The sequence below is a fragment of the Arvicola amphibius genome, chromosome 2 (assembly GCF_903992535.2).
Source record: "Arvicola amphibius chromosome 2, mArvAmp1.2, whole genome shotgun sequence".
In the NCBI taxonomy this organism is placed as follows: Eukaryota; Metazoa; Chordata; class Mammalia; order Rodentia; family Cricetidae; genus Arvicola; species Arvicola amphibius.
The window spans coordinates 136870641-136893878 of NC_052048.2; the positions used below are offsets into that span (position 1 = coordinate 136870641).

General features: G+C 47.0%; 1 protein-coding gene across 1 annotated transcript; it reads right to left on the minus strand.

The window, feature by feature from the left end:
- Positions 1 to 696: 696 nt before the first annotated feature.
- Ghrhr (growth hormone releasing hormone receptor) lies at positions 697 to 12557 on the minus strand. Its single transcript, XM_038320581.1, has 13 exons — positions 12501 to 12557; positions 9865 to 9967; positions 9639 to 9746; positions 8947 to 9044; positions 7876 to 7973; positions 6937 to 7069; positions 5412 to 5565; positions 5059 to 5119; positions 4571 to 4640; positions 3850 to 3941; positions 3163 to 3292; positions 2412 to 2453; positions 697 to 822 (listed from the first exon to the last, which is right to left on the minus strand). The coding sequence occupies exons 1-13, from the start codon at positions 12555 to 12557 to the stop codon at positions 697 to 699; spliced, it is 1272 nt and encodes a 423-aa protein (XP_038176509.1).
- Positions 12558 to 23238: the final 10681 nt, after the last annotated feature.

Genomic DNA, 23238 nt, shown 5'->3' on the forward strand with positions numbered 1-23238 from the left:
GAGAAAGGCTTGTCTTACAGTCCTTGGGAGGACAGGCAGATGGGTGCTCATCTAGAGGGAGGGGGCTGGGCAACCCGTGGGCATCAGGTGGCGCGGTACAGTCAAAACAGGGAACCAGATGTACTGATGTACACCCAGCAATGCAGCAGAGCTCCTAAAAGCACAGTGCTGAGGGAAAAACGCTAGTGGCAGGATGAGACGCACGACAGATAGCATTTATTTAAATTCAAATACAGACATGTGGCACACACCACACTAGCAAGACACAAAGAAATGCAAAGATTCGCATCTTTGCCTGTGGGAGGAGGGGGATGGGAGTGGGGGTTAGGACAAAAGAGAGAGAGTGTGCTTTTAAAAAATAAATAAAACATGAGAATCCTCATAGAGACAAATGGTGATGAGGGAGCTGGAGCCAAGGGATGAGGAATGCCCCGGAAGTACAATAATAGCTGCTACAAGAGCTGCCTTTCGGAGCCACATTGACTCAACCACGGATCATTCATGTACTAGTTTATTGGTTTCTCTGGGGCTTGGGCAAGAGCCCTAGATGGGAGGAAAGAATAGATGGGGGCAGAGACAGGAACTGAGAAAGTCGGAGGTCGACACACAGGGACCTAGAGAAAGCAGATGCAGAGAACTCAGTGGCATGGTAGTCTGAGAACAGGGATTGGAGCTCAGCTACTGGTGATGGCTGGACTAGCACTCCGAGGTCAGCACCTTCATTCTCGATCGGGGTGGTGTGGTCCACTCAGTGCAGGTCCGACGAGCTGGCAGAAGTTCAGGGTCGTGGCCATACCATTTGCGTGAAATCTCCGTCCTCACCTCCATAGACAAAGGAGAGGACCTTAGAGAGATCCCAGGGACACTCCTCGATCAACCCCAGAAGACTAAACGTGCTGCCTCGACAGATGAGGTGGGAGAAACAAGGCAGGCAAGGGAAGCCTGGGCATGGGCTTTGCCAAGTACAGCCGCCTCCCTCCTTCCTTGGAGTGTTTCTGGCTTTTGCCTTTAACACCTCATCTTTCCGCACTGCCTGTATCTGAGGCCAGTCATACACAGTGAGTACTTCTGCACCTCCTGGCCATCACCAGGTGGTCCTTTCTGAGCGACTCTGACTCACCCTTGTCTTAAGGTTTAAGTCCTAGTAGCCAGTGGAGAGAGAGTGGGGCAGTCTATATCTGTATCTGGCTGAGACATTCTGCCTGAAAGCTTATCTGGAGCTATACAAAAGAGAAAGAAGAAACTCGTTCCCAGAACTGCCCCAAAGTAGAAAGGGTAATTAATTGAAAGGAAGTAAGGTATGTCCCTCTTACCAAAAGTATGTGACCACCTCATGTCTGGCTTTGCTCCCTATAATAGACCCCTCATAACTTACTTTCTTTGTGAGCTCCTTTCCCAGACTAAACTCACCTCAATGGAGTTGCTCTTGACTCCACCCCCTTCCAGGGCTCCCAGGACCCTTGAGACTGCTATACTCAGATACTATGACCTTTATAAGGCTGAACAAGACCTAGAGACCAGGTTGGGTGCACTAAGAGTCTCAGAGGGAGAGGTCAGTTGGGGACAGGGTTGGCAAGTAAGACAGGATGGATGGATAGATGGATGGAAAGAAAGATGAGATGATGCGCAGGTTAAAGGAATGACAGAAGGAAGAAGAGAAGGAAGAAGGAAGGGATTTCTCAGCAGTAGAGAAATAGGACAGGAGTTGGCCAGATGACCACAGAGCCCATGGCAAATGCAAAGACATCAGGAGGATCTGTGACCCTGCTCGTTCACACTGCCAGAGTCCTAGGGCTCTGGACCCAGCTGAATTCTCCCTGCCTCCACAGAGCAGGACGTTCACAAGGGGAGAACCCCCAGCGTCTTCCGAGTGACCATCTCTCCCACCAGCCTGCCTTCTTCTGTGGTCTCTTATGTGCCATGCTCTCTGTTCCGCCTGCTTTCTTCAGCTCTGCCTCCACTCTGGCCCCCTACTCTAGATTCCCTGCCCTCTAGAAGATTTGTTTCCTGTTCTGCTCTGGCTCTTCTGCTCTCTGCATCTGATGCTTTTCCCCCGTTCCTTCTAAATGAACGTCTGACTTTTCTTGGTTTCTGTCTCTATCCTTTCATTCTCTGTCCACCAACTGATCTACTTTGTCCTCCACCCTTCCTTGACCCCTAAGAGACCTCCTCCATCTCATTAATTAGTAGTCGAACCTATCCCAGCTCAGAGGAAGGATGTGCACAAAGTGTTCAGTAAGTATTTAGGTTCAATTTGATTCCAGATCAAGACTTACTCCCACAGAGGATCACAAGAGTGGAGGATTATGGGAGTTAGCCTAGCTGGAATTTACAGGGCCAGGGCAAAAGAAAAGGAGATGAAGAGAAATTCTACTGGTTGAGTAAATGTGAGTCATTGGGAGCACACATACCTCTTGGTTGAGGAAGCAATAGAGAACAGCAACAATGAAGCCCTGTGGGATCAAAGAGGAAGGAAGGACCTCATCAGAACACTTTCTCTGGCCTCGGAACGTGGCAGTCTTTCTACTGTTTTCTCCCTCACTCATTGCTCACAGTGCAGTAGACATACCGAGCCATGCCTGCCAAGGCTGTACAGATAGCCCCATCTCACTATGTATCTTCATTTCTGCATCTGCATTAGCAAGCACACAACCTGATGCATGATAGGTACTCAGTAAGACTGAAAAGATAAAATGGATGAATAAACGGATGGATGATGGATGGATGGATGGATGGATGGATGGATGGATGGGAGTGGGTGGAATGATACAGGAGTGAGACAGATGGAAGGAAGGAGGAAGGAAAGGAGAGAAAGAAAATGGATGTATAGATGTATAGGTGGGTGGGTAGGTGGATCAATTGATCAGCTGATAAATGATGGATAAGTGAATGAGAGGGAGGAAGAAAAAAGAATTGATGGGTAGTAATAAATTATGGATAGATAAGTAGGTGGGGATGGTTGGAAGGAAGAAATGATGCTGAATTGATTAATAGATATTGAATGGCAGATGGATTGGTGAGTAAGTGGATGAGTAAATGTGTACACGGGTGGATGGATAGATGGATGGATAACTGAATGACAATAGGCCTCAGCCTAACATGAATTTAGTCAAGGTTAGCTGCCCTAGTCCTTGGAAGGAATACCTGTGAGGAGGGGCTCACCTGGAAGGATCCCAGTCCTAACTCCAAGGGTAGGCGGATGCCCAGGCCAGCACTGTCAGGCAGGAAGTTGAAGATGATATAATGAATTCCAAACAGCGGGATAAGGAGAAGTGTTGACTTGGAAAGCCGCCTTGGAGAAGGCAAATTCTAGATTATGAGGCTGCCTACCGTCATCCACCCTGGAGACTCTGTCCTCCCCACAAATCTCTGGGCTTCTTTCCTTTAAGGCCATCCCACTGTTGCGGCCATGCAGTTACCCCAGCTACTCCAGAGTCTATATACATCTTTTCAAGTCTGGTTCTTCCAAGAAGCCTTCTCCAGTTCCCCCTTTCCCCATCTAGATATAATCTGCTTTTCCACGCCCCCTTAGAAACAGATGAAGCCAAATGAAGCATTTCTCAGTCATTTGCCATGATAACTGGCAGTTTTGTGTCCCACATTCAAGTACTGAGATCTCATGGGAGGCAGGTGTCAGATCTGTTCTCTCTCTAGGGGACATAGGGAAGAGGACAGGACCAGAGTAATAAATAGTTGCCAGACGAGACAAAAACAAATGTCATTTCTGCCAAGTGCTTTTCATGAGGGTTCCTCAAATATACACCACACAGAGACACACAGAGACACACATGCACGTACACATGCACACACAAGCGCATGCACACATAAACACGAACACATGCACCGTACCAGTACTGAGCCCGTGTGTGGAGGCCACCCTGTGCAGGCTCTAGCTTCCTCAGAAGGATGCAAATTATATTGAGAAACAACCCGAAATTCACCTGGAAACGAGGCACAGGAAAGGGGGTGCAAAAGTCAGAGGCAGCACTAGGTGGCCTAGGATTGGCCCCAGTCCTTTGGTGACCAGAAATCTCAAGCTCGTGAGGTGCAAGTCGGGAGAAGACTGAGGGCTCCCCTTCCCTCTCCAGCTCTGGCAGCAAGGATGAGAGTCAGGTCTAGACACCAGTCTCCCTCCACCTCAGGGTCACTGGGGTATAAAGCAGCTGTCCGTCACTGGGGTACAAAGCAGCTGTCCGTCACTGGGGTATAAAGCAGCTGTCCATCACTGGGGTATAAAGCAGCTGTCCGTCACTTGGGCAGTTTCTCAGCTGGGGAGAAATCCCACACCCACGGGACCCGTGCATGTCACATCAGGAGCAGGAGCAGCTGAGTGCTCATCTGTAGATGCCATCCCAGCCCAAGATGCTCTGCAAGTCAGCCATATGGAAACCAGAAAACATGTCTAGGAGCTGACAAACCTAGTGCTTATGGCCCAGAGAGGCTGCCAGAGAAGCTAGGTATCGGTTTCCTGATTCCCTTCGGGTAGCCATGTTACCACCCATGAAGGACCATACAAAGAAACCTGGAAAGTAGATGAATAAGGCAAAGGACACTGGCCTCAGAGACTGACCCCAACAGAGAGGACTATGGGCCCTTTGATGATCCACCAGTAGGGGGAGCTGTCGTCTAGGTCCCAGCACCTGGGAAGAAGACAGCCTGGGCTTGAAGGCGCCCCTTTTCTACAGTGATGAAGCATCTCCTCAACATACATCCTATGGCTTCTGGGAGCCTCTCCCGTCTAATGCTCAGAGCTTCAGCCTCACTCCATCTCCCTCTGGCCTGATCTGTCTCAGTCTTTCCACAAGAAAGCCCCAGTGAAGGCTGGCTAACGCTTCTCATCCTTATCCAGACATTTCCCTTCCTGTAAAAAGGCCTGCTCAGAGCTGGTCTCCTGAGATGCAGCTCTGACAGCCTCTCCTGCCTGAGTTCGTGACTACTTCGTGCTACCAGCAGCCTGCCCACCAGTGACACTCTAAGCTAGGGGCTCCCTCCTCCTCCTCAGATGGTCTACCACAGGCCCTGCTGACAGCATGGGGGTGAGGAAGTTGCTCTACTCACGCAGTATCCTCGAAAGCCAGTTTGCAGCCCACCCACGTACCAATGCACAGCACAGGGAGCCCTGTGGGTGAGACAACACTGGGGTGAGTGAGCTCCCTGCGCTCTTCGCTTTGAGTTTAGCCTCCACCTCCCACCAGTCTGTTAGCCATGGGCAGACAGTAGTAGTGGGGGACCAGGCAATGGCTTGGGGGGATCTGGTTTACCTCCCAATGCTCAGTACAGGACTGTGGCCTGTTCCTTCCTCTTCCTGGGCCTCAGAGTCTCCCACAATGTGAAATGCCTCTTTATGAGCTCCGGGGGGCCTTCCCAGCCTCCACCTCCCCTATGGTGGCCAGTGACCCCTTGATGCTCACCCCAGCCAGCAAAAACCAGCCACCGGAAAGCTGGTTTGCACCTGGGGGATGTGGAGGCCAACAAGCAGCTCAGGTAGACAGCTTCTGCCAGCAGCCAGCTGAAGTTGGTCATGGTGGCAAAATGGGAGACGGCCACGGAGACCTTACACAGGATCTGGAAGCACAGTGGTGATGCTTTGGAGCTTTGGCTCCATCGGATCTCTTTTACCCCACCGAGACACCAAACCCTCAGGTCCCCTCTACCCTGGCCTGGACCACGCCAGCCTTTGGGCTGCTCCAAAGGGAATTTGACAGTATAATTGTGATGGGCAGAGGTCAGACAGGTTGGGTTCACGTGTGCCTTCTGTCAGACATGCCAACCACCTTAGCCTCAGTGTTCTCTGTGAAGGAAGAACTCCAGGACTCTCACGGCCTTGTCTCGGGGCCCCTAAGACCTGCTCTATTTCTTCTGCCGTAGGCCTTTCCTAAGCTAGAGTTCTTCTCTAGAGCGACAGCCATGGCCTAGTTGTCTGTGCACCGCTTTGGTCTGGGAATACAGGATACTCTCCGCATGCATGCGACCATCTGCCTTGCTCCCTCTCCTACCTATGGGGGCAACAGTACCAACTCTGAGCCAGCCCAGCTGCCCAAACTCTATCCATTCCCCGGCTGTGTGACTAGGTGACCTGGCCAACTGCCCCTTGTTAGCAAAACGGGATTAAAGTGGGGCTTTCAAGGCATTTTAAGATCAAAGGAGATAATTCATGTAAAGTACTTGGTGTGCTGCCCGGCCTAAGTAAGTGCACAGTACATTCAGTAATTAATTCATTAATTAAGCCCGGCCACTTGTTGATCTAGGGAGTCACTTGTCTATTCATTTCCAGAGCACTCTCAAAGACCTTGAACTCTGACCTCTTTGGTTTTCAATCCGCTCCTCTCCTCTCCTTCCTCTGCTCCTCCACTTACAATTTCCACTTTAGAGGCTCTACCCCAGACTCTCCCATCACTGAGAGCTTCCTCCCTGTCTTTCCAATGTTGTGCCAGGGCAACTCCGAGGTCACCTCCTCCTTAAAGCCTTTTTGTTCTCTTAGTTGTCCGCTTTCTCCATGCACTGGTTAGTCCCCAGATCTGGGTGCTTCCTGTCCCCTAGGTGCTTCTGGAAGGAGGGACCGAGCTCCACCTGGATCCTTGTATACTCATTTTTAAAGGCAGTGAAATAGCTGGCCAGGCACGGGAGCTTCTGTGGCCAATTGAAATGGGAGCATGAATGAAAGAGGAATGGTGGCCGTGGGGTGGCCTGGCAACAGGGAGCAGCTTAGATTGGCACTGCAGCCTTTGAATATGTGGGGAGAATCTTGAGGCTTCCTTCACTTGTCAATGGTCATGAGTACAGGGTCAGCCTGTGTGGCAACAGGCTAGGCACATTCAGGCCTGCCCTCTGCCCTCCGCCCTCCGCCCTCCGCCCTCCGCCCTCTGCCCTCTGCCCTCTGCCCTCTGCCCTCTGCCCTCTTCCCCTATCCCAACCCCCTCCAGCTAGAGCCTTTACAGTGGACAAACCGCAGTGGTCCGTGCCTTCACTCTGGAAGAGGGCAGCATCCTTCAGGAACACAGCACTGGCCTTGAGGATGAAAGTGACAAACAGCTGCATGTGGATGTAGTTCCGGGGGCAGTGGAGCCTCCTGGAAGGGACAGAAGAGATGAATAAAAGGACCTGGCTGCAAAGGAGCTTCCTGGGGCCCGCAATAGGCCTGGCATGGCTGGGAAGCTAGGCAGAAGCGAGCAACTGCAAAGCAGCCAGTGCCACATCAAATGAAATCAAACCCAAAGAACTGAGTAGAAGTGAACAGTGTGCCAGTCTGACCCTGAAGGTCAGCTGGCCAGCCTCCTCCTGGGCTAGGTTCAAGTACAGGAGCAAGGTGACTACAGCCCCACCTTCAGACAGCTCTGTAATTGTGGGTGTAGAGGCAATTACAGCCCAGCATGGACTAGGGGGGCCTCTAGATGTCAGGGAGACACAGTCCCACGGGGAACTCAGCCTTTGATGGCTGGAAACCATTGCACCCAGCAGTAAGGGCTGAGGGTGGCCTTGGTGGTAGAGCCCATGCAGGGGACCCTGGATTCAATCTCCAATCCTGGAAACAAAACGAAAAAGCACTATAATGCTCAGAAGGCTGCAGACATCAAAGGGTATCATACAGGGGCAAGGAGGATTCTTAGAACCCGAGGAAAGCTGAGCTTCCAAGGTCGGCAGGAAAAAGAAGCAAACAGACTGAGCTCTGTGTGAGAAGAGGTGTGGCCACAGAACTGAGTTCTGGTGTGTGAAGAGGTGAGATGGGCCACACATTGGGGAAAAGGCAAGAAGTCAGCAATGAGCATCTCACCTAGCTCTGAGCCCCTCTTGACCATCCAGGCAAAGAACTAGCCTTGGTCCTGGGACAAGAGGGAGCCAGTGAAGGTTACTGAGCAAGTGACAAGGGTGGCAAACCTGAGAGCAACCAGAATGGCAATAGCCAGACAGAGGGCTACAATGGAGATGCTGTGGCCCGTGGTGTAGATGATCTTCACCGTGGAGAAGTAAGATTTCTGGGGACAGAAGAAGGGTTTGGCCTTCAAGCAGGTGGTCTGCGACTCCACCCACCACCCCCTCCCGGATGCCGCAGAAAGCCCCATCCCCTGTTTGGGCACTGAGCCTGCAGGTAAAGAAGCTGAGCATTCACAATTGATCTGGAAGTGGGGAGAGGGGACAGAAACCACCTCCCTGGGGAGTAACAAAGCCCCCCAAAATTATCAACACCAGCGAGCTCCTCGTTTGAGAACACAATCACCCCCAGATAAAGGTGACATCTAGGGCACCAGGAACAGCCACAGGCAGGCAGGAAAAGGCTCTTTGAGGCCCAAGTGTTTGAGTCAGTCAGAGCTGGGGTGTAGCAGGGCCAGGGGCTGCATCTAATCTGGCTCTGCTGTTCAGGCAAACCCTGTCTGTGCCGCTCTGGCTCTGGCCTGTATCTACATCTGAAAGACAAGTGCACCCATGCTTTTGCTCATAGAGCTGAAGGAAATAGAACTATGCGTGTGGATGGGTCTTGTGGAGACCCTGCTCTGTAGAGAATGTGGGGTATGCTGCACAGAGCCGGGGCTCTCTGAAACTACATCCTTGAGTTCCTCCCACCTACCCATGCGGCAGCCCTGTACACTGTCCTATCAGCTGAGGACCAGAGAAAGCAAGAGCTTCTTGCCTTGAGTAGCCAGCAGTCTTTGCTTTCTCTGAAACAACCAAAGTTCCTCCACTGGAAACTGAGAACGGAAAAGGCTGGCCAAGAGGAGTGTAACCCCAGCTTTCAGCTGGACCCCTGCATCCCTTCTCCCTCAAAGCAAAGTAACCCCTGTCACCCTTGAGTAAAGGGACCATCTTCACTAGGCGCTTTACTGCCATCTGCTGGACAACTCCTGTAACTACTATGCCCACATGACGGCTACAGAGGGGAAAGGCAGCCACCTACCATTCCTTTACCAGCAGTTGTGGTCACCTTCCTTGAAGATACTAAGAGCTGCTTACCTCCTCAGTTAGCAGCTCCAAGGGCACAGGGCAGGCCACGGGGTATGGCGGGAAGGGATCAGACCAGCCAGTGGTAGTACAGTCTCTCTTCACATCCCCTAGGGGCAAGCAAGAGTCTCTGCAGATTTTCTCCCTTTCCCAGGAGATGGTGGGAGGGCCCTGGTTGTCAATCAAGTGCTCCAGTGAGGTATGCACAAGGAGTTCTTAATCACAGGGAGAGAAGAGTCCTCCTCGCTTGAGACCAGGGTTCCAGACCAGCCTGGTCTGCCTCTGGCCTCCAAGAGACCTGTTGAATAGTATTCAACTGAGGAACACAGAACAGAGAATGATGGACCTCTACATCCTAAGGGCAGGCGGAAGAAAGCAGACACCCTCTGCCCTGTAAGAGACAGGAAGGCCTAGCGGTGAAGTGGAGAAAGCAGTGCCCCTCATTGTTCTCAGTGTGGTACCACCTCCTGGTAACAGCCAGAGAGCACTGGATGGGTGACAGCCCCACTCCACCCCATGCGCTCACTGATCCTACACTGCGAGGTTAGAACTATCATCCTTATTCAAAATGACTAAAAATTTTCAGGGTAACACAAGAAGAGGGAAGGTGGCGCTTAAATCCAGGACGCCTGTTCCCAAGTCAGTGCTGTACAACCCAGAAAGGATCACCTAGTCTCCACCCTGGTCATACCCAGGCCACTCACCTGGCTCTGAGCTGAAGTGGGAGAAGAAGTCAGGGCAAGGGAGGACCACCCACTGGCCAGAACTGGTCGGGGGCCAACACAGCAGCCCATCCCAGGTCCCAGGGCAGCCTAGGTGGAGAGAAAGAAGACACGGGTGACCTAGAAAGGGAAGCTGATGTGGCATTCTGAAGGGAAACCTGGAAGAGATGTCGGGATCAGGGAGGATCCATACCCTATCCCCTCATACCCAGGGAGGTGTTGTTGGTACCCTCTACCACCTGAAGACATGCAAGCTCATCCTCTCTCAGCTGAGTGATGATGTCACATTCCGGGTGGAGGTGACCCAGTACCTATGAGAAACAGTGACAGGATGAGCCAAGCCCACTGGCAGCCTCGAGTTCTCGAGCTCTAATGATCTGAAGACAGAGACCAAGCTGGACACATCTCTGTGCCCCACCGGAATGCAGGCATGCTTGGTGGGTAGTGAGGCATGAGGGAGGAGGTGGGGATGAGAGGGTAAGTTCAGAAAGAAGAAAGGAGTGGGGGAAGAGAGCAGAAGGGGAGAGGAAGGAAAAGAAGGGAGGGTCAGAGAAAGAGAGGGCCGAAGGAAGGGTCAGATGCACTTTTCCATTTCATGGCAGTAAGGTCTGAGACACGTTAAAGAAAACCATCTAAAGCTACTACAGAATATGACAGTGCAATTCCTAATATGGTCTCTCCCCCTTCCCCACCCCCTGCTCTATATTCCTAGGTCCTGGAAGTGTTTCTGCGTAAACAACCCTGGTAGGTAGAACAATGGTCCCAAAGATGTTCATTTCCCAATCCACAAAGCCCAGCCCAACCAAGGAACTTAGCAGATATGATCTCCAAGCAGGAAGATGTCCTTGGTTATCTGAGGGGGGCCAGAGTCATCTCAAGGGGCCACAGAGACCAAGTCAGAGAGGAAATGATAGAAAGAGAGGCTATATGGAGCTACTGTGCTTACTGAAGATGGAGAAATGCCTCAGGCCAGGGAAGGAGACTCTAGAAACCACAATCCTGCCAAGCAATTAGGTTTAGCATGTTGGCTTTCTGCCGTGCCTCAGGCAAGTTACATGAACAAATGTGCAGGCTAGTGAGTGGTGGAGTATCCAGGAGGCTGGAAGAACAGCAAGACAATACACGTAAGAGGTAAAGGAACTTGAACAGGAAGGAAGGAGGGCCTGGGAGAAAGGGGACTAGCTGGAGGGCTGGTGGAAGGGATAAGTGTTCAGACAGACACACAGACAATGAGATAGGGGAGGATGGACACACAGGATGCATGGCGGTACGGTGAGTGATAAGGGCCCCGTATCAGGGTGACTGAGTTGATCATTAGGTGGATAGAAGGCTCTGCCTTCATGCGTGACTCCAAATAAAAATTGCAGATTGGGTACCTCCTAGAGCTTGGGGACCACAAGGAATGGTCTCTAAGTTTTTCTGGGCATCTCTATCTCTGAAGGGTGATTCTGAGGCCATCTGGAGCCCAAGTGCTCCAGGCTAGGCAGAGATCTGGGGTATGTATAGGATTTGGCGTTTAACTTTTTCTTTAGAGAGTTGGAATTTCTAACATCTTTCAAGACTTACCCATATGCCCTTGCCAGATCAGACACACAGAGACACACATAGACACACACAGACACACACACACACACACAGACACACACACACACACACACACACACACACACATCCTTTCCCTGACCTGACCAAGGTTTGGGAGACAATGGTTAACTCTAGTCATGAATCTGGTAATCTGGTATCTACCCCAGCTGTTGAACAACAAGTTCCAGTCTAGGGTTCCCCCACCAACTGAAGTTTGCATGGTGCTGTGTACAGAGGAGAGTATGAGCCCTTTGTGCTATTCAGGAAGCTCGTGGAAGTGACCCACATGACACTCACATGCCAAGCCATGGCAAGTCGGATCGCTCATCCCCTACCCCTCCCTGAGGCATGGTAGTCCCATAGAGGCTGCTCTATAATTCTCAGTGTGGCTCAGACTAACATCAAACTCATGGAAATTCTCCTGCTCTGCGAGTACCGAGACTACAGATATGAGTCGCCACACCTCACGCAAGATTTTCTTTTTACAGCCACAAATAAAAGCTCAAGTGTCACACAGTTCACTTCACAGTCCCCAGATGCTGGCATCTTGAGTGAAGGGCAGTGAGTTACTAGAATGGGTGGTCACCCTGGGAACGCAGTAGAGGAAGAAGATAGTCTCAGTCCCCTTGTGCTCCCACTACTGTCTTGTGACTCCTCCCCTTCTGGCCCTTGATGCTACTTTCAGTGACCCCGAAAGTCTGCTGGGAAGTTGCAGCACATCCAGGGAAGCCTCCTCTCTTGGCCAACCCACACCCCGGTGCACAGACCAGGGAGCAGCGGCTGATTTCTGAAGCCTCTCCAACCCTAGCATCACCACAGGAAGAGTCCCCCAATGCCACAGCTGGAAGAGTTAACAACTTCTCAGACCCCACAGGGACCCTAACTCCACAGGGTCCTCGGCCACACTCCCTTCAAGGAAGCATCCATTCCAGAGATGGCTGAGGAGACAAGACAACGGGAGGATGAAGGCGTAGGGCCAGCCTGGAAGTGTGTGGCTAAGAGAAGGGGCAGGCTCGTATGTGACAAGGCGTTCCTACCTGGCCTCAGCTATACCAAGACAGAGTCTCAGGACATGTGTCTCTGGGACCCCCAGGGAACACGGATAAGATATGTCTGAGGGAACAAGGAGACAGCTCACTTCCAGGAAGAATCTGAGACCAGTAAGGGGAAGGAGATAGCCAGCAGACTCATGAGTTCCCCAGCCACAGTCTGCCTCCACCCAGCTGGAGAAACAAGAGGAGGCCTGAGCTGGCTACTTACCACTTCCAAGAGGTTCAGCAAGCAGAGGACACAGGTACCCCACAACAGGCGGTCCATGGCGGTGATGTGTGCGCTCAGCCTCAGTGAGCCTTGGCCCTTCCCTCCCAGACTGTCTCTGCTGATGCCACCTAGGTGTGCCTTCTGTTGCCTCCCCTTCCCAGGAGCTGTGTAGGCAGGGCCAACAGAAGGGACACCCAGCTGAATATTGAGCAGAATGGTGGGACATTGTGTTACTGCCAGCCCTAGATGGTACGCTGTGTCCTCAGCGGGGGGTGGGGGATGGGGGAAGGGGTAGCTGAGCTCTGGTACACCACCTTACTCTATGTCTGAGTTGAGTGTACCTGTTCAGACAGCAAGAATCCAGAGGACACAGATAAGACACGAGAGAGGTGACAACCACGGGGCACTGTTCCACTTAGTCAGTACGCGTTCCTATCGTTTTCTGAGCCTCCGTGGTCTTACCTGAAGTATAGGATGGTCCCAGATCTTCATCAGAAAGAAGGGACCTCCTACACCTGTATCAGAATGAGGGGACCTCACAAAATAAGGTGACCCAGATCTGCCTTTAAGGAGCCCCAGATATGCTGATGGCCCAGTCTCTTCTATGGAGGGTGGAGGGTGAGCTCAAAGCTGAGGGAACCCAGAAGTGGGGCAGGTGACCACGGAGCCTGGAAGACTTAAATGAGCTTCATGAAAAATGACCCTAAGAGTATGAGGGTACGGCTCAGCGATAAAGCATTTGCTCAATGTGTGTGAGGCTCTGGGCTCAAATCTCTGGCCCCACAAAACAAAGAAGCAGTCACTAACCACAGCTTAGGCTGCCCAAGAATGTGTCACATTATTTACCTGACGGGGACACTTAGTGAGGTGACATCTGAGCATCAAGGCTCCCAACTTCACCTGGGGCTAAGCAAAGTTCCCAACACTCCTTCTGTCCAGAGATGACAATGAAGCTAATTAGAGACCTCTCAAAGGGATCCCTGGAGCTGGGCCATTCAACAGGGGCAAGACATCCATCTTCCCTTACAGGAGTGAAGAGACCCACTCAAATTATTTTGACTTCAAAATGCAAGCTCTCAGTTGGCCAGACTAATAACAGTGTCCTAAACCAGACTAGATCTTGCTGAACATTTGGAAATTAAAAGTGAATGTCACCTTTAACAACCCGGAATGTTGGGGGGACTTATAGGGTGTTGATTCCTGAATGGCCACTGCCATTTACAGAGCTGCTGGGGGCTAGGGGCACCAGATGTGGTGCTAGTGAATTTGTGTCATGAATGTGGAAAGCTTCCCGCCACCACATCTGCATTTAGGAATCATCTGACATCAGCAAGGCTTTATTTTTCCACTCTTACTCGTCAACAAAACGCTGAAAATATTTTCTACACATGTCACCCAGTGTGGGTGGTACGTGGCTGCTCTCTGGCAGGCTAAGGAGACTCAGGCAGGAAGAAATCAATGGCTATTGAAAAGACATGACTGAAAAGGGACAGAGGCTACCGCACCAGAAGAAATATATGATTGGTGGTGCTTCGTAATTAGCATCTCCCCTACCAGCATTAGCAGTATTAATAATCCATACCAAGAATTCACAGCAGTTCATATTCTTTAAATGAGTGGCACTTAACGAGAAGCTTTGCCCCCTTGGAGACATTTAACAATGTCTGACAGTATGTTTTACAGCCACAAGCAGGGGCTGGGCCTGGGGAGAAGGGCAGCCAGGTACTGCTGGTGTGTGGTAGGAGGTTCCCGTAGCCATACAATTATCCACCCAGTTTGAAAGGTCAGCAGGACAAGACTGAACTAACCCCATGTTTCTGTTTCCCCATGCTTTCCCCAGGACAGTCCTTAGAACACCCTGGTCACCCTGGTGCCGTGTATCACCCAGGGTGTGAGTGCCCCCAATACTTGCTTGCTGCCATACACCTTGCTGAGCTTCTGTTTCCCTACCTGTAAAAAGTGGGGTGCTCTAGTTAGGGTTACTGTTGCTGTGATAAAACACCATGACCAAAGCAACTTGGGGAGGAAAGGGTTTACTTGGTTTTCACTACCAGCTAACAATTTATCACTAAAGGAAGTTGGGGTAGAAACTCAAACAGGGCAGGAACCTGGAAGCAAGAGCTGGTGCAGGAGCATGAAGGAGTGCAGTTTACTGGCTTGGTTCCCATGGGTTTCTAGGTCTGCTTTCTTATAGAATCCAGGACCACCAGCCTGGGGGTAGCACCACCCACCATGGACTGAGCCCTACCACATCAATCTTTAATCAGAAAAAGTGCCCTACAGGCTAGCCTACAGCCAAATCTTAGGGCAGTGTTTTCTTAGTTGAGGCTCTCTCTTCTTGATGACTTTAGTTTGTGTCAAGTTGACATAAAACTCTTCCAGCACATAGGATTAACACTAGAACCTTTCATATAGACACAAATAGACAAGGAAAGGCAGGAAGAGCTTTCCTCTAGAGCCTTGTTCTCAATAGACAATAACCAGCATGTCTGAGAATGGACCATCAACAAAGCTAGCACAGCAGATCCTTTGCATCAAAAGAGATCAGATCTCTAGCTCACAACTGTGAAATAAAAATTTGAAAATATTTAAATCAGGCTGGAGCGATAGCTCAGCAGTTAAGAGCTCTGGTTGTTCTTCCAGAGGTCCTGAATTCAATTCCCAGCAACCACATAGTGGCTCACAGTCATCTATAGTGAGATCTGATGTCCTCTTCTGGCATAAAGTCAATAGGGTATTCATATACATTAAATAAATAAATAAATAAATAAATAAATCTTTTTTTAAAACAAAGAAAGAAAATATTTAAACCCCTAACTATAAGATGGTAGAATAACTTTGTGAAAACGGAAATTCATTACATGATCTTAGAATAAGAAGACTTTCTTGCATAATAAAATAAAGCTATAAGGGAAGAGTCTGTAAGATTGACCATATGAACATCCAGATAAGTGCATGCTCTAGAAAGGATGTTGTGGATGAGAATGAAAGAAGTTCCACACTGAAAAACACTTGCCAACAGCACCAACCAGTAGATGCCTAGCTTTCAAAATACTTACTAATCAGTAATAAAGACAAATGCAACAAAAACTGAGCTAAGGATGCATACATATAAGCAATTAAGAAAAGTAAAACATATATACTACCGAACAGATGAGAAGAAAATATGTTTAACATTGATAGTACTCAAGAAATGAAAAGTACTAAGATACCCCTTATTTACACTGTCCTAAACTTATTTTCAGGCTTTATTTTATTTTTAACCTGGGTATGTTTGAGGGAACAACAGTCTCAGTGCCCATGGAGGCCAGAAGAAGCCCTTGGGTCTCCTGGAGCCAGAGTTCTAGGTGGTAGCTGTAGTGATGGGAGTGGCAGGCTGCTTCCTGCCACCCGGCTAGCTTTACCCGGAATAATTACACAGAAACTGTATTCTTTTAAACACTGCTTGGCCCATTAGCTCTAGCCTCTTATTGGCTAACTCTCACATCTTGATTAACCCATTTCTAATAATCTGTGTACCACCATAAAGTGGTGGCTTACCGGGAAGATTTTTAACCTGTGTCCAGCTCGGAGAGGAGAGCTATGACATCTGTCTGAGGCGTCTGCCTGACTCTGCTTTCTTTCTCCCACAATTTTGTTCTGTCTACTCCACCTACCTAATTTTCTGTCCTATTAAAGGGCCAAGGCAGTTTCTTTATTAACCAATGAAAGTAACACGTAGACAGATGACCCACCTCCATCAGGACACAAGCCTCCCAATGTAGATAGTGGGAACCAAACCCTGGACTTCCACAAGAAAAATACACATGTGCTCTTAACCAATAAGGCATCTTTTCAGTCCCAGCTCAAAACTTTTGTGTTGGATAAATGTGCCATTATCATGATGTGAGAAAACAGGTACCTTTATACCGTGTGCATGTGCATGTGTGTGCGTGTGTGTGCGTGTGTGTGTGAATGGATGAAAATGTTATTGAACAGCTCTAAAAACAACTTGGTACAACCTGTTGACTCTATGATGAACATGTCTTAAGAGCAAGAAGTTCTATTTCTTCATATTTTTATTTTAACAAAAGGTTGTCTTAAAATGTAACCTATCTATATAATGTGAATATATATGTGATTGTAATATATGGATGTAATACTCAATCACTTCCCCAGCACCTGCCTGCCATGCCTGCCACCATGCTTCCCACCATGATGATAATGAGCTAAAGCCTCTGAAACTGGAAGCAAACCCCCAATTAAATGCTCTCTCACTCTCTCTTCTCTCTAGTCTCTTTCTCATCTTTCTCTCCTCTCCTCTTCTCTCTCTCTCTCTCTCTCTCTCCCTTTCTTTCTCCCCTCTCTTTCAAGACAAAGTTTCTCTCTGTAGCCCTGGCTATCATGGAACTCACTCTGTAGACCATGCTGGCCTCAAACTAATAGAGATCTGCCTGCTTCTGCCTCCCTAGTGCTAGGATTAAAGGTGTGCACCACCACTGCATGGTTAAAATGCTTTCTCTTATAAGAGTGGTCATGGTCATGGTGTCTCTTCACAGCAACAGAACAGTGATGAAACCACCAGCATCATTAGCCTCTGATTTGACAGGAAAAACAGAAAATATGGAGGATGAGATAGAGGTGTTGCCTTGCTGTTTCTTAATGCTTGGAGGAGATAAGAGAATGAGAGCATAAGTTATATACGTGTTAAAGAGCCCTTTTCAGGATCTAAAAGTGAAGAATTGGACAGTGGAAAAAAAAGAATGTGATAGACGTGATAGGAGATAGCCCTTGGCTTCAATCTTCAATGTAGATGAAGAGAGAAATTCGTGATTCATACACAGATGGGAGCCTCAGTACAGCCAAGTATGGGAAACTGATCATGAGGGAACAGTCAGCATCTGAACTACTTGTACCAAAAAGGACTCAAACAGGAAACAAAAGGGCCTCTTATAGACTAACAGGCAAAGCTATGAAACATGGAGGTGCATGAGATAAGTCCAAGTGCTGGAGAAACAGAAAATCCCAGTAAGATACAGAAAATACCCATTCCGCAAGGAGACAAAGACCGAGGAAATATGAGGGAAATCAATCTCCAGCAGACTGGCACATACATACAAACCATGACTCAGGAACCCGAAATCAGTCTCCAACAGGCTGGCACATACAAGTCACGACTTGGGAACCTGATGAAATTCTGAGACCCAGGAAGACACTGAAACTTACAAGATTCCCAAGTCCCTTCTCAAAGTGATACCATCTAGGGGTCTTGATTTGGTTTGTTTTCGCTACCAGTTAAAGAATTCAAGGGCAGGAAAAGTCTCAAGCATGACAGGTAACAGCTGGGGGAGTTGCTAACACAGCAAATAGGAGAGGAAATCAACAGTTGAAGGAAGGCTTTATTAGGGATCACCAAGCACACACCTACAGCAGGCACCCAGGGGGAAAAAAACCTCCACAAAACAGAAGAGGCACTCAGGAATCCAATACATAGCTTCTCCTTGAAGGCCAGGAGTTTCTAAAGTATGAAGGGTCTTCCTCCCCTAATTTAGACTCATTTGGTTTAAAGAAAGACGGGATAGCTGGTTGGCCTACAACTGCTGTAAAATTACCTCCTGATCCAGGCTTGAATGTGTTGAGTTAGCCCATCAGCAACAGATCTATAGGCAGGAGAAAAATTCCACAAGGCCTTTGTTTTAAGTTCAGGCTTTTGTCTCAGGTAGGAGGATGAGGAAAAATTTGGCCATCTTTGAAATTTGCCATCTTTATTCCCTCTCCCTAACTGCCTACCTACCAGAGAATTTGTTTATCAGCTAGTCTTTCTTGAGGACATTTTATATGTGTGTGTATGCATGCGTGTGTGTGTGTATGTATGTATATATATATATATATACATATATATACACACACAAATGTTAATAAGAGATTCTTTGATTGTTGAGATGCCAAAAAATTGTCTAGAGACCTCCAGAAATGCAATTTTCATGAATTATATCCCATGCTATAATGGGTTTCTCTCTCAGACTCCTTCTGTGTTCCCCCGACTTCTTCTCAAAGTCTTGACCTCTTATTATTTAATTATTACACACACACACATATATATTCTAATAAAATTTGCTAAATTTGTTTACTGTTGCTCATATGGATAAGTGATTAGGGCTGACTGCTTGAGACTGGATAATCTTGCAGGCTTTTCATGACCTTTTAAGATGAATTTTCTCTCTCTCAGTAACTATTGGTTTGTAGCTATTACTCTTGTGGTGGGTCCATGTGAGGGGAGAAATAATGTGAATACATTACTCACATAGGAAATTCTCTAAACAAATAAATACATAATAAATAAGAACATTTCAAAGCACTGCTGTTACTGTGACAAATGACAAAAAGTTAATTCTTTACCCTAAGATAGGGATCCAAAAACAGCATCCTTCCCTACTCCTACTCAGTATCAAAAGGACAGCAGGGAACTATAGATACCAATGAAAAACATAAAACTATTTTTTATTTTGTTTTGTTCTGGATTTCTTTGAGTAGACACCATCATTTGTAGAAAATTCAAGACACCCACAGAAAAGCTCCTAGAACTAGTATTTGTGGATTACATATGTCATTTGGAGGCCAGGATCAGGAATACAATGACAACAAATGCTGGCATGGATGCAGAGAAAGAGAAACCCTTATACACCATTAGTGGAAATCAGTCTGGAAGTTTCTCAAAAATCTAGATACAGAACTACAATGTAACTCAGTCAAATCACTCCTGGCATATACCCAATGTCCATTCTATCTTACTACAGAGATACTGCAGACCTATGTTCTCTGTATCTTGATTCACAATAGAGAAGAAATGGTATCTCCCAAGCTGTCTATCAACTCATGAATGGCTAAGGGAAATGTAGCACATATACACAATGGGATATTACTCACTTGTAAAGAAACTGAAATCATGAACTTTACAGAATTAGTGGTTTTGATAAGAATGGTCCCATGGAGACATATATTTGAATATTTGGTGACCAGTTGGTAGAGCAATTTGGAAAGGGTTAGGAACAATGTCCTTGTTGGAGGAAGTGTGTCACTGAAAGTGAGCTTTAAGATTTCAAAAACCCATGCCATGCCCAGTTAGCTCTTTCTGCCTCCTACTTGCAGATCAGGATAAAAGCTCTCGGTTATCACATCAGTCTCATACCTGCCTGCCCCCACAATAGTTATGGACTCTAACCCTCTGGATCTGTATTCCCAACCCAATAAATTCTTCTATAAGTTGCCTTGGTCATGGTGTCTTATCACAGCAATAGAAAAGTAACTAAGACATGGGCAAATGGATAGAGTTTTTTAAAAACTGAGTGAAGTCCCTCGGGCAGAGAAAACCAAATGTGACAGTTTCCTTCTCATATGTCGACCCTAGTTTTAATACTCTTGTATGGTATGTTTAACCTGGAGTATGTGGAAACCAAGATGCTGTAAAGTGTTTATTTTAACTTAGAATCTGTTTACAGAAACATTCAGTCTAGTTTGAACTTGCTCTGAGGTAAAAATGGGTTGATTGTGTGTAGTTTGCCTTAGACTAGGGAGAAATTGTTGTTTTCTTGTGTTAGTCTGAATAAAAGAAACAAAGAAGGCTTTTAAGTATCTTACAGTCCTCGTGGCACAATAGATCTAGTTATGAAGCATATCCTAGTATATTTTTTATATATCAAAATTATACAGATTATTGAGAAGTCATCTTCCTGAACACCCATGGATATATGTGCCTATAATATTGAGGTGTAATCATGAGATTGCATATACGCATCACATGAGATTATACACTACAATTCAGATATTGAGGAGACACCATAGCTGCTTTTGCAGATGGAAAATTATAGACAGGAACAAAAGTTTCCAGAGGCAGTGGTCCCACAGGCCTTGCCTTGATGGGATTCTTCTCCATCAGAGAATCATTCCTCTGGTGGGTTGACATCTGAACACTAGTTGTCACCTGCTCTATACTCCCACAGCCTCTGACAGAGCAGAAAGACTGTAAGAGCTGGTAAATGGGAAGGAGAACTGTGAAATGTTAAATCTGGGCTTGACAGGGCTTCTGCATGCATCAGCTCATAGCAGCTGTGGTTGCTTGCATAATAGCAAGTCAATCAAAATTCCAGCATGAGTGGTAGAGGGGTTTCCAAAGCCCTACCCTATCAGAGGAACTATAGGCAGTTGAAGGCTACTAAGGGAGAGACAGTCACTCTTCAATGGGGATGTGACCATAATGAGTTTTCATGATCCAGTGGATGGTCCTAAACCCATGTGCATACAGATATCACTAATTGGACTCAGGGGTTATTAATAACATAACAAAATTAATTAAATTAAAAGAGGACATGAATCTGGGAGGCAAAAGAAGAGGGAGCACTAGGGAGAGTTGGAGGGAGGGATGGTGGATAAATATAATCAACATACATTCTATAAATATATGCAACTTGCAAAGAATAAAAAAATTAAATAAAATGCTTTTTTAGTTCTCTCTGATTTGAACTGTAAAATCAACATAGCTTTAGGTGGCTGCTTTACTGACATAGTTTAGTAATTTTACAGAAAACCAAAGGAAGCAAAATAGGTAAAATAATTCTCTTAAAGAAGGAAAGTTAAAGGACCCACTGTGATAGACACCACTTTAATCTCTATGACAACATATCTGGCAGAAACAACTCCAGAAAGGAAAGGTTTGTTTGGCTCATGTTTTCAGAGGGAATCCAGCCCACCACTACGAGGCATAGCAGAACGGCTCTGTGGTGACAGACAGGTGGCATCTTGCAGGATGTGAAAGAAAGAATTCAGGCTAACACCAGAAGTGGGTATAATCTTCAAGTGTCCTCCTGCTGTCCAGGTTCCACTCCCTAAAGGCTCCACAGCCTTTGAAATAATGCCACAATCTGGTGAGAAGCACTCAATATATAAGCCACGGGCAATATAACATACTCAGATCCTGTTGCCCACTATTCAATTTAAAAACCTACCACAAACCCACAGTAAACAAGGTGGTGTGGTATTGACAAAAGGGCAGCCCCATAAAGGAATGTAACAAAACAGAGAGCTCAGAAATAGAGCCACACAAATTTAGGTACAGAGGCAATTCAGTGAGAAAGGATCAGCTCTTTAACAAAGACTGCTGAAACAATTGAATGCCCATACATGAAATAAAAAAGTAAACCTCAATACACACCTTGTAGCGTTTATAAACCTAACCTAAATTTAAGCCAATATTTTGTAGCTTGTGGTTTTAATTTTCTTAATGGAGAATATAATAAATAACCTGGAAGAAAGCTCAGGGAGATTGGCATGTCCTTGCGTTTGTTCACAGTAGAGCAATTCACAGCACAATCCACATGAGGGAAAACTGAGACATTATTATCCAACAGAGCAAAGTCATATTGCTCTGCAAAGATAATAAGAAGACAAACCACAGATTAGTTTATTATTTTTTTCAAGGACGTACAGATCAGATGTCAGATCTTTAATCAGAATTGTACTAATAATATAGAAAAAGCATTCAAAACTCAGAGAAAAGCAAAGTAAAATTCTTGTTGTGCCAAAGAACTGAGCAGATACTTCTCCAAGAAAGACCCATCAACAGAGGCAATTCAAATGACATCTGAGAATATTCTCCACATAGGTCATTAAGAAAATTAAAACCACAAGCTACAAAATATAAACTATATACCTATTGGCACCTACTAGAATGGCTAAGACTATAAAACTAATAAAACTAAGTATTTACGAAGATGTAGAGCAATTGGAGTCCTCTGAAACCTTTGTTAAGAACATCAAACAGTATTGATGAGCTGGAAAACACTCTGTAATGAGAAAAATAGAAGGGGTCCACATCCCACTAAAGATAGTTGGCCAGAGGTTAACCACCATTAAGGACTGTTAACATCACAGTGTCATGGCAAGTCCTTACTGTAAGTACTCTTTGCTGCCTAGTTTTCCCTCAGATAAACTCAGCTACTGGGGAGGTGGGTTGGTTTTTGATCCTTTGACTGACAGATATCAAATCTTCCCCCTTGTGCTGATTGTCTTTCAACTGGGAGATGTCAACCAAACAACTCCTCCTTGGACAATCAGCCAGACAGTCACATGGTAGCTTAGCTGATCTGAACACATGAGCGGTGTCTAGGGAGGTCCATGTTGGTTGCAGAAGCAGAGCAATCACAATTTCTGTTCTGGGGCGGGGTGGGGGGACTTGCCCCAGTCACAACTACTCCAGACACCTTGCACAAGTCAAGGAGACTTCTGTAGCAGGCTTTCTCAGATCACCCAGTTCCCAAATCAAGAAATGGAGACTTATTATCAACTATGAATGCTCAGCCTTATCTTATGCTTGTCCCACTAGCTCTTATAATTTAATTTAACCTGTTTCTCCTCATCTATGTTTAGCCTTGTGGCCTTTTACTTTTCTTTCATTCTGTATGTCCTACTCTGTCTGTCTGGTGACTGCCTGGCTGGCTGGCCCCAGACATCTCCCTCTTTTTCTTCCTCATTCTCCCTTCTCCCCCACCCCACCAGATTCCTTCTTCTACCTATTCTCTCTGCCCACAAGCCCCATCTATCCCTCTACTGCCTAGCTATTGGTCATTCAGCTTTTTATTAGACCAATCAGATGCCCTAGGTAGTCCAGGTGAAACAGCAACACATCTTTACACAATTAAACAAATGCAGCAGAAATAAATGTAACACACTTTACCATAGTTAAAACAATACCCCATAACAAACT

Excerpts from the sequence above, each read along its gene's own strand:
- Ghrhr (XM_038320581.1), bottom strand. The coding sequence starts at position 12,557 with ATGGACCGCCTGTTGTGGGGTACCTGTGTCCTCTGCTTGCTGAACCTC. Across the intron at positions 9,045-9,638 it reads CCACTTCAGCTCAGAGCCAG|GGGATGTGAAGAGAGACTGT; the intron begins GTGAGTGGCCTG and ends GCTTGCCCCTAG. Across the intron at positions 3,293-3,849 it reads CACACACGGGCTCAGTACTG|GCGGCTTTCCAAGTCAACAC; the intron begins GTACGGTGCATG and ends GCCTTCTCCAAG.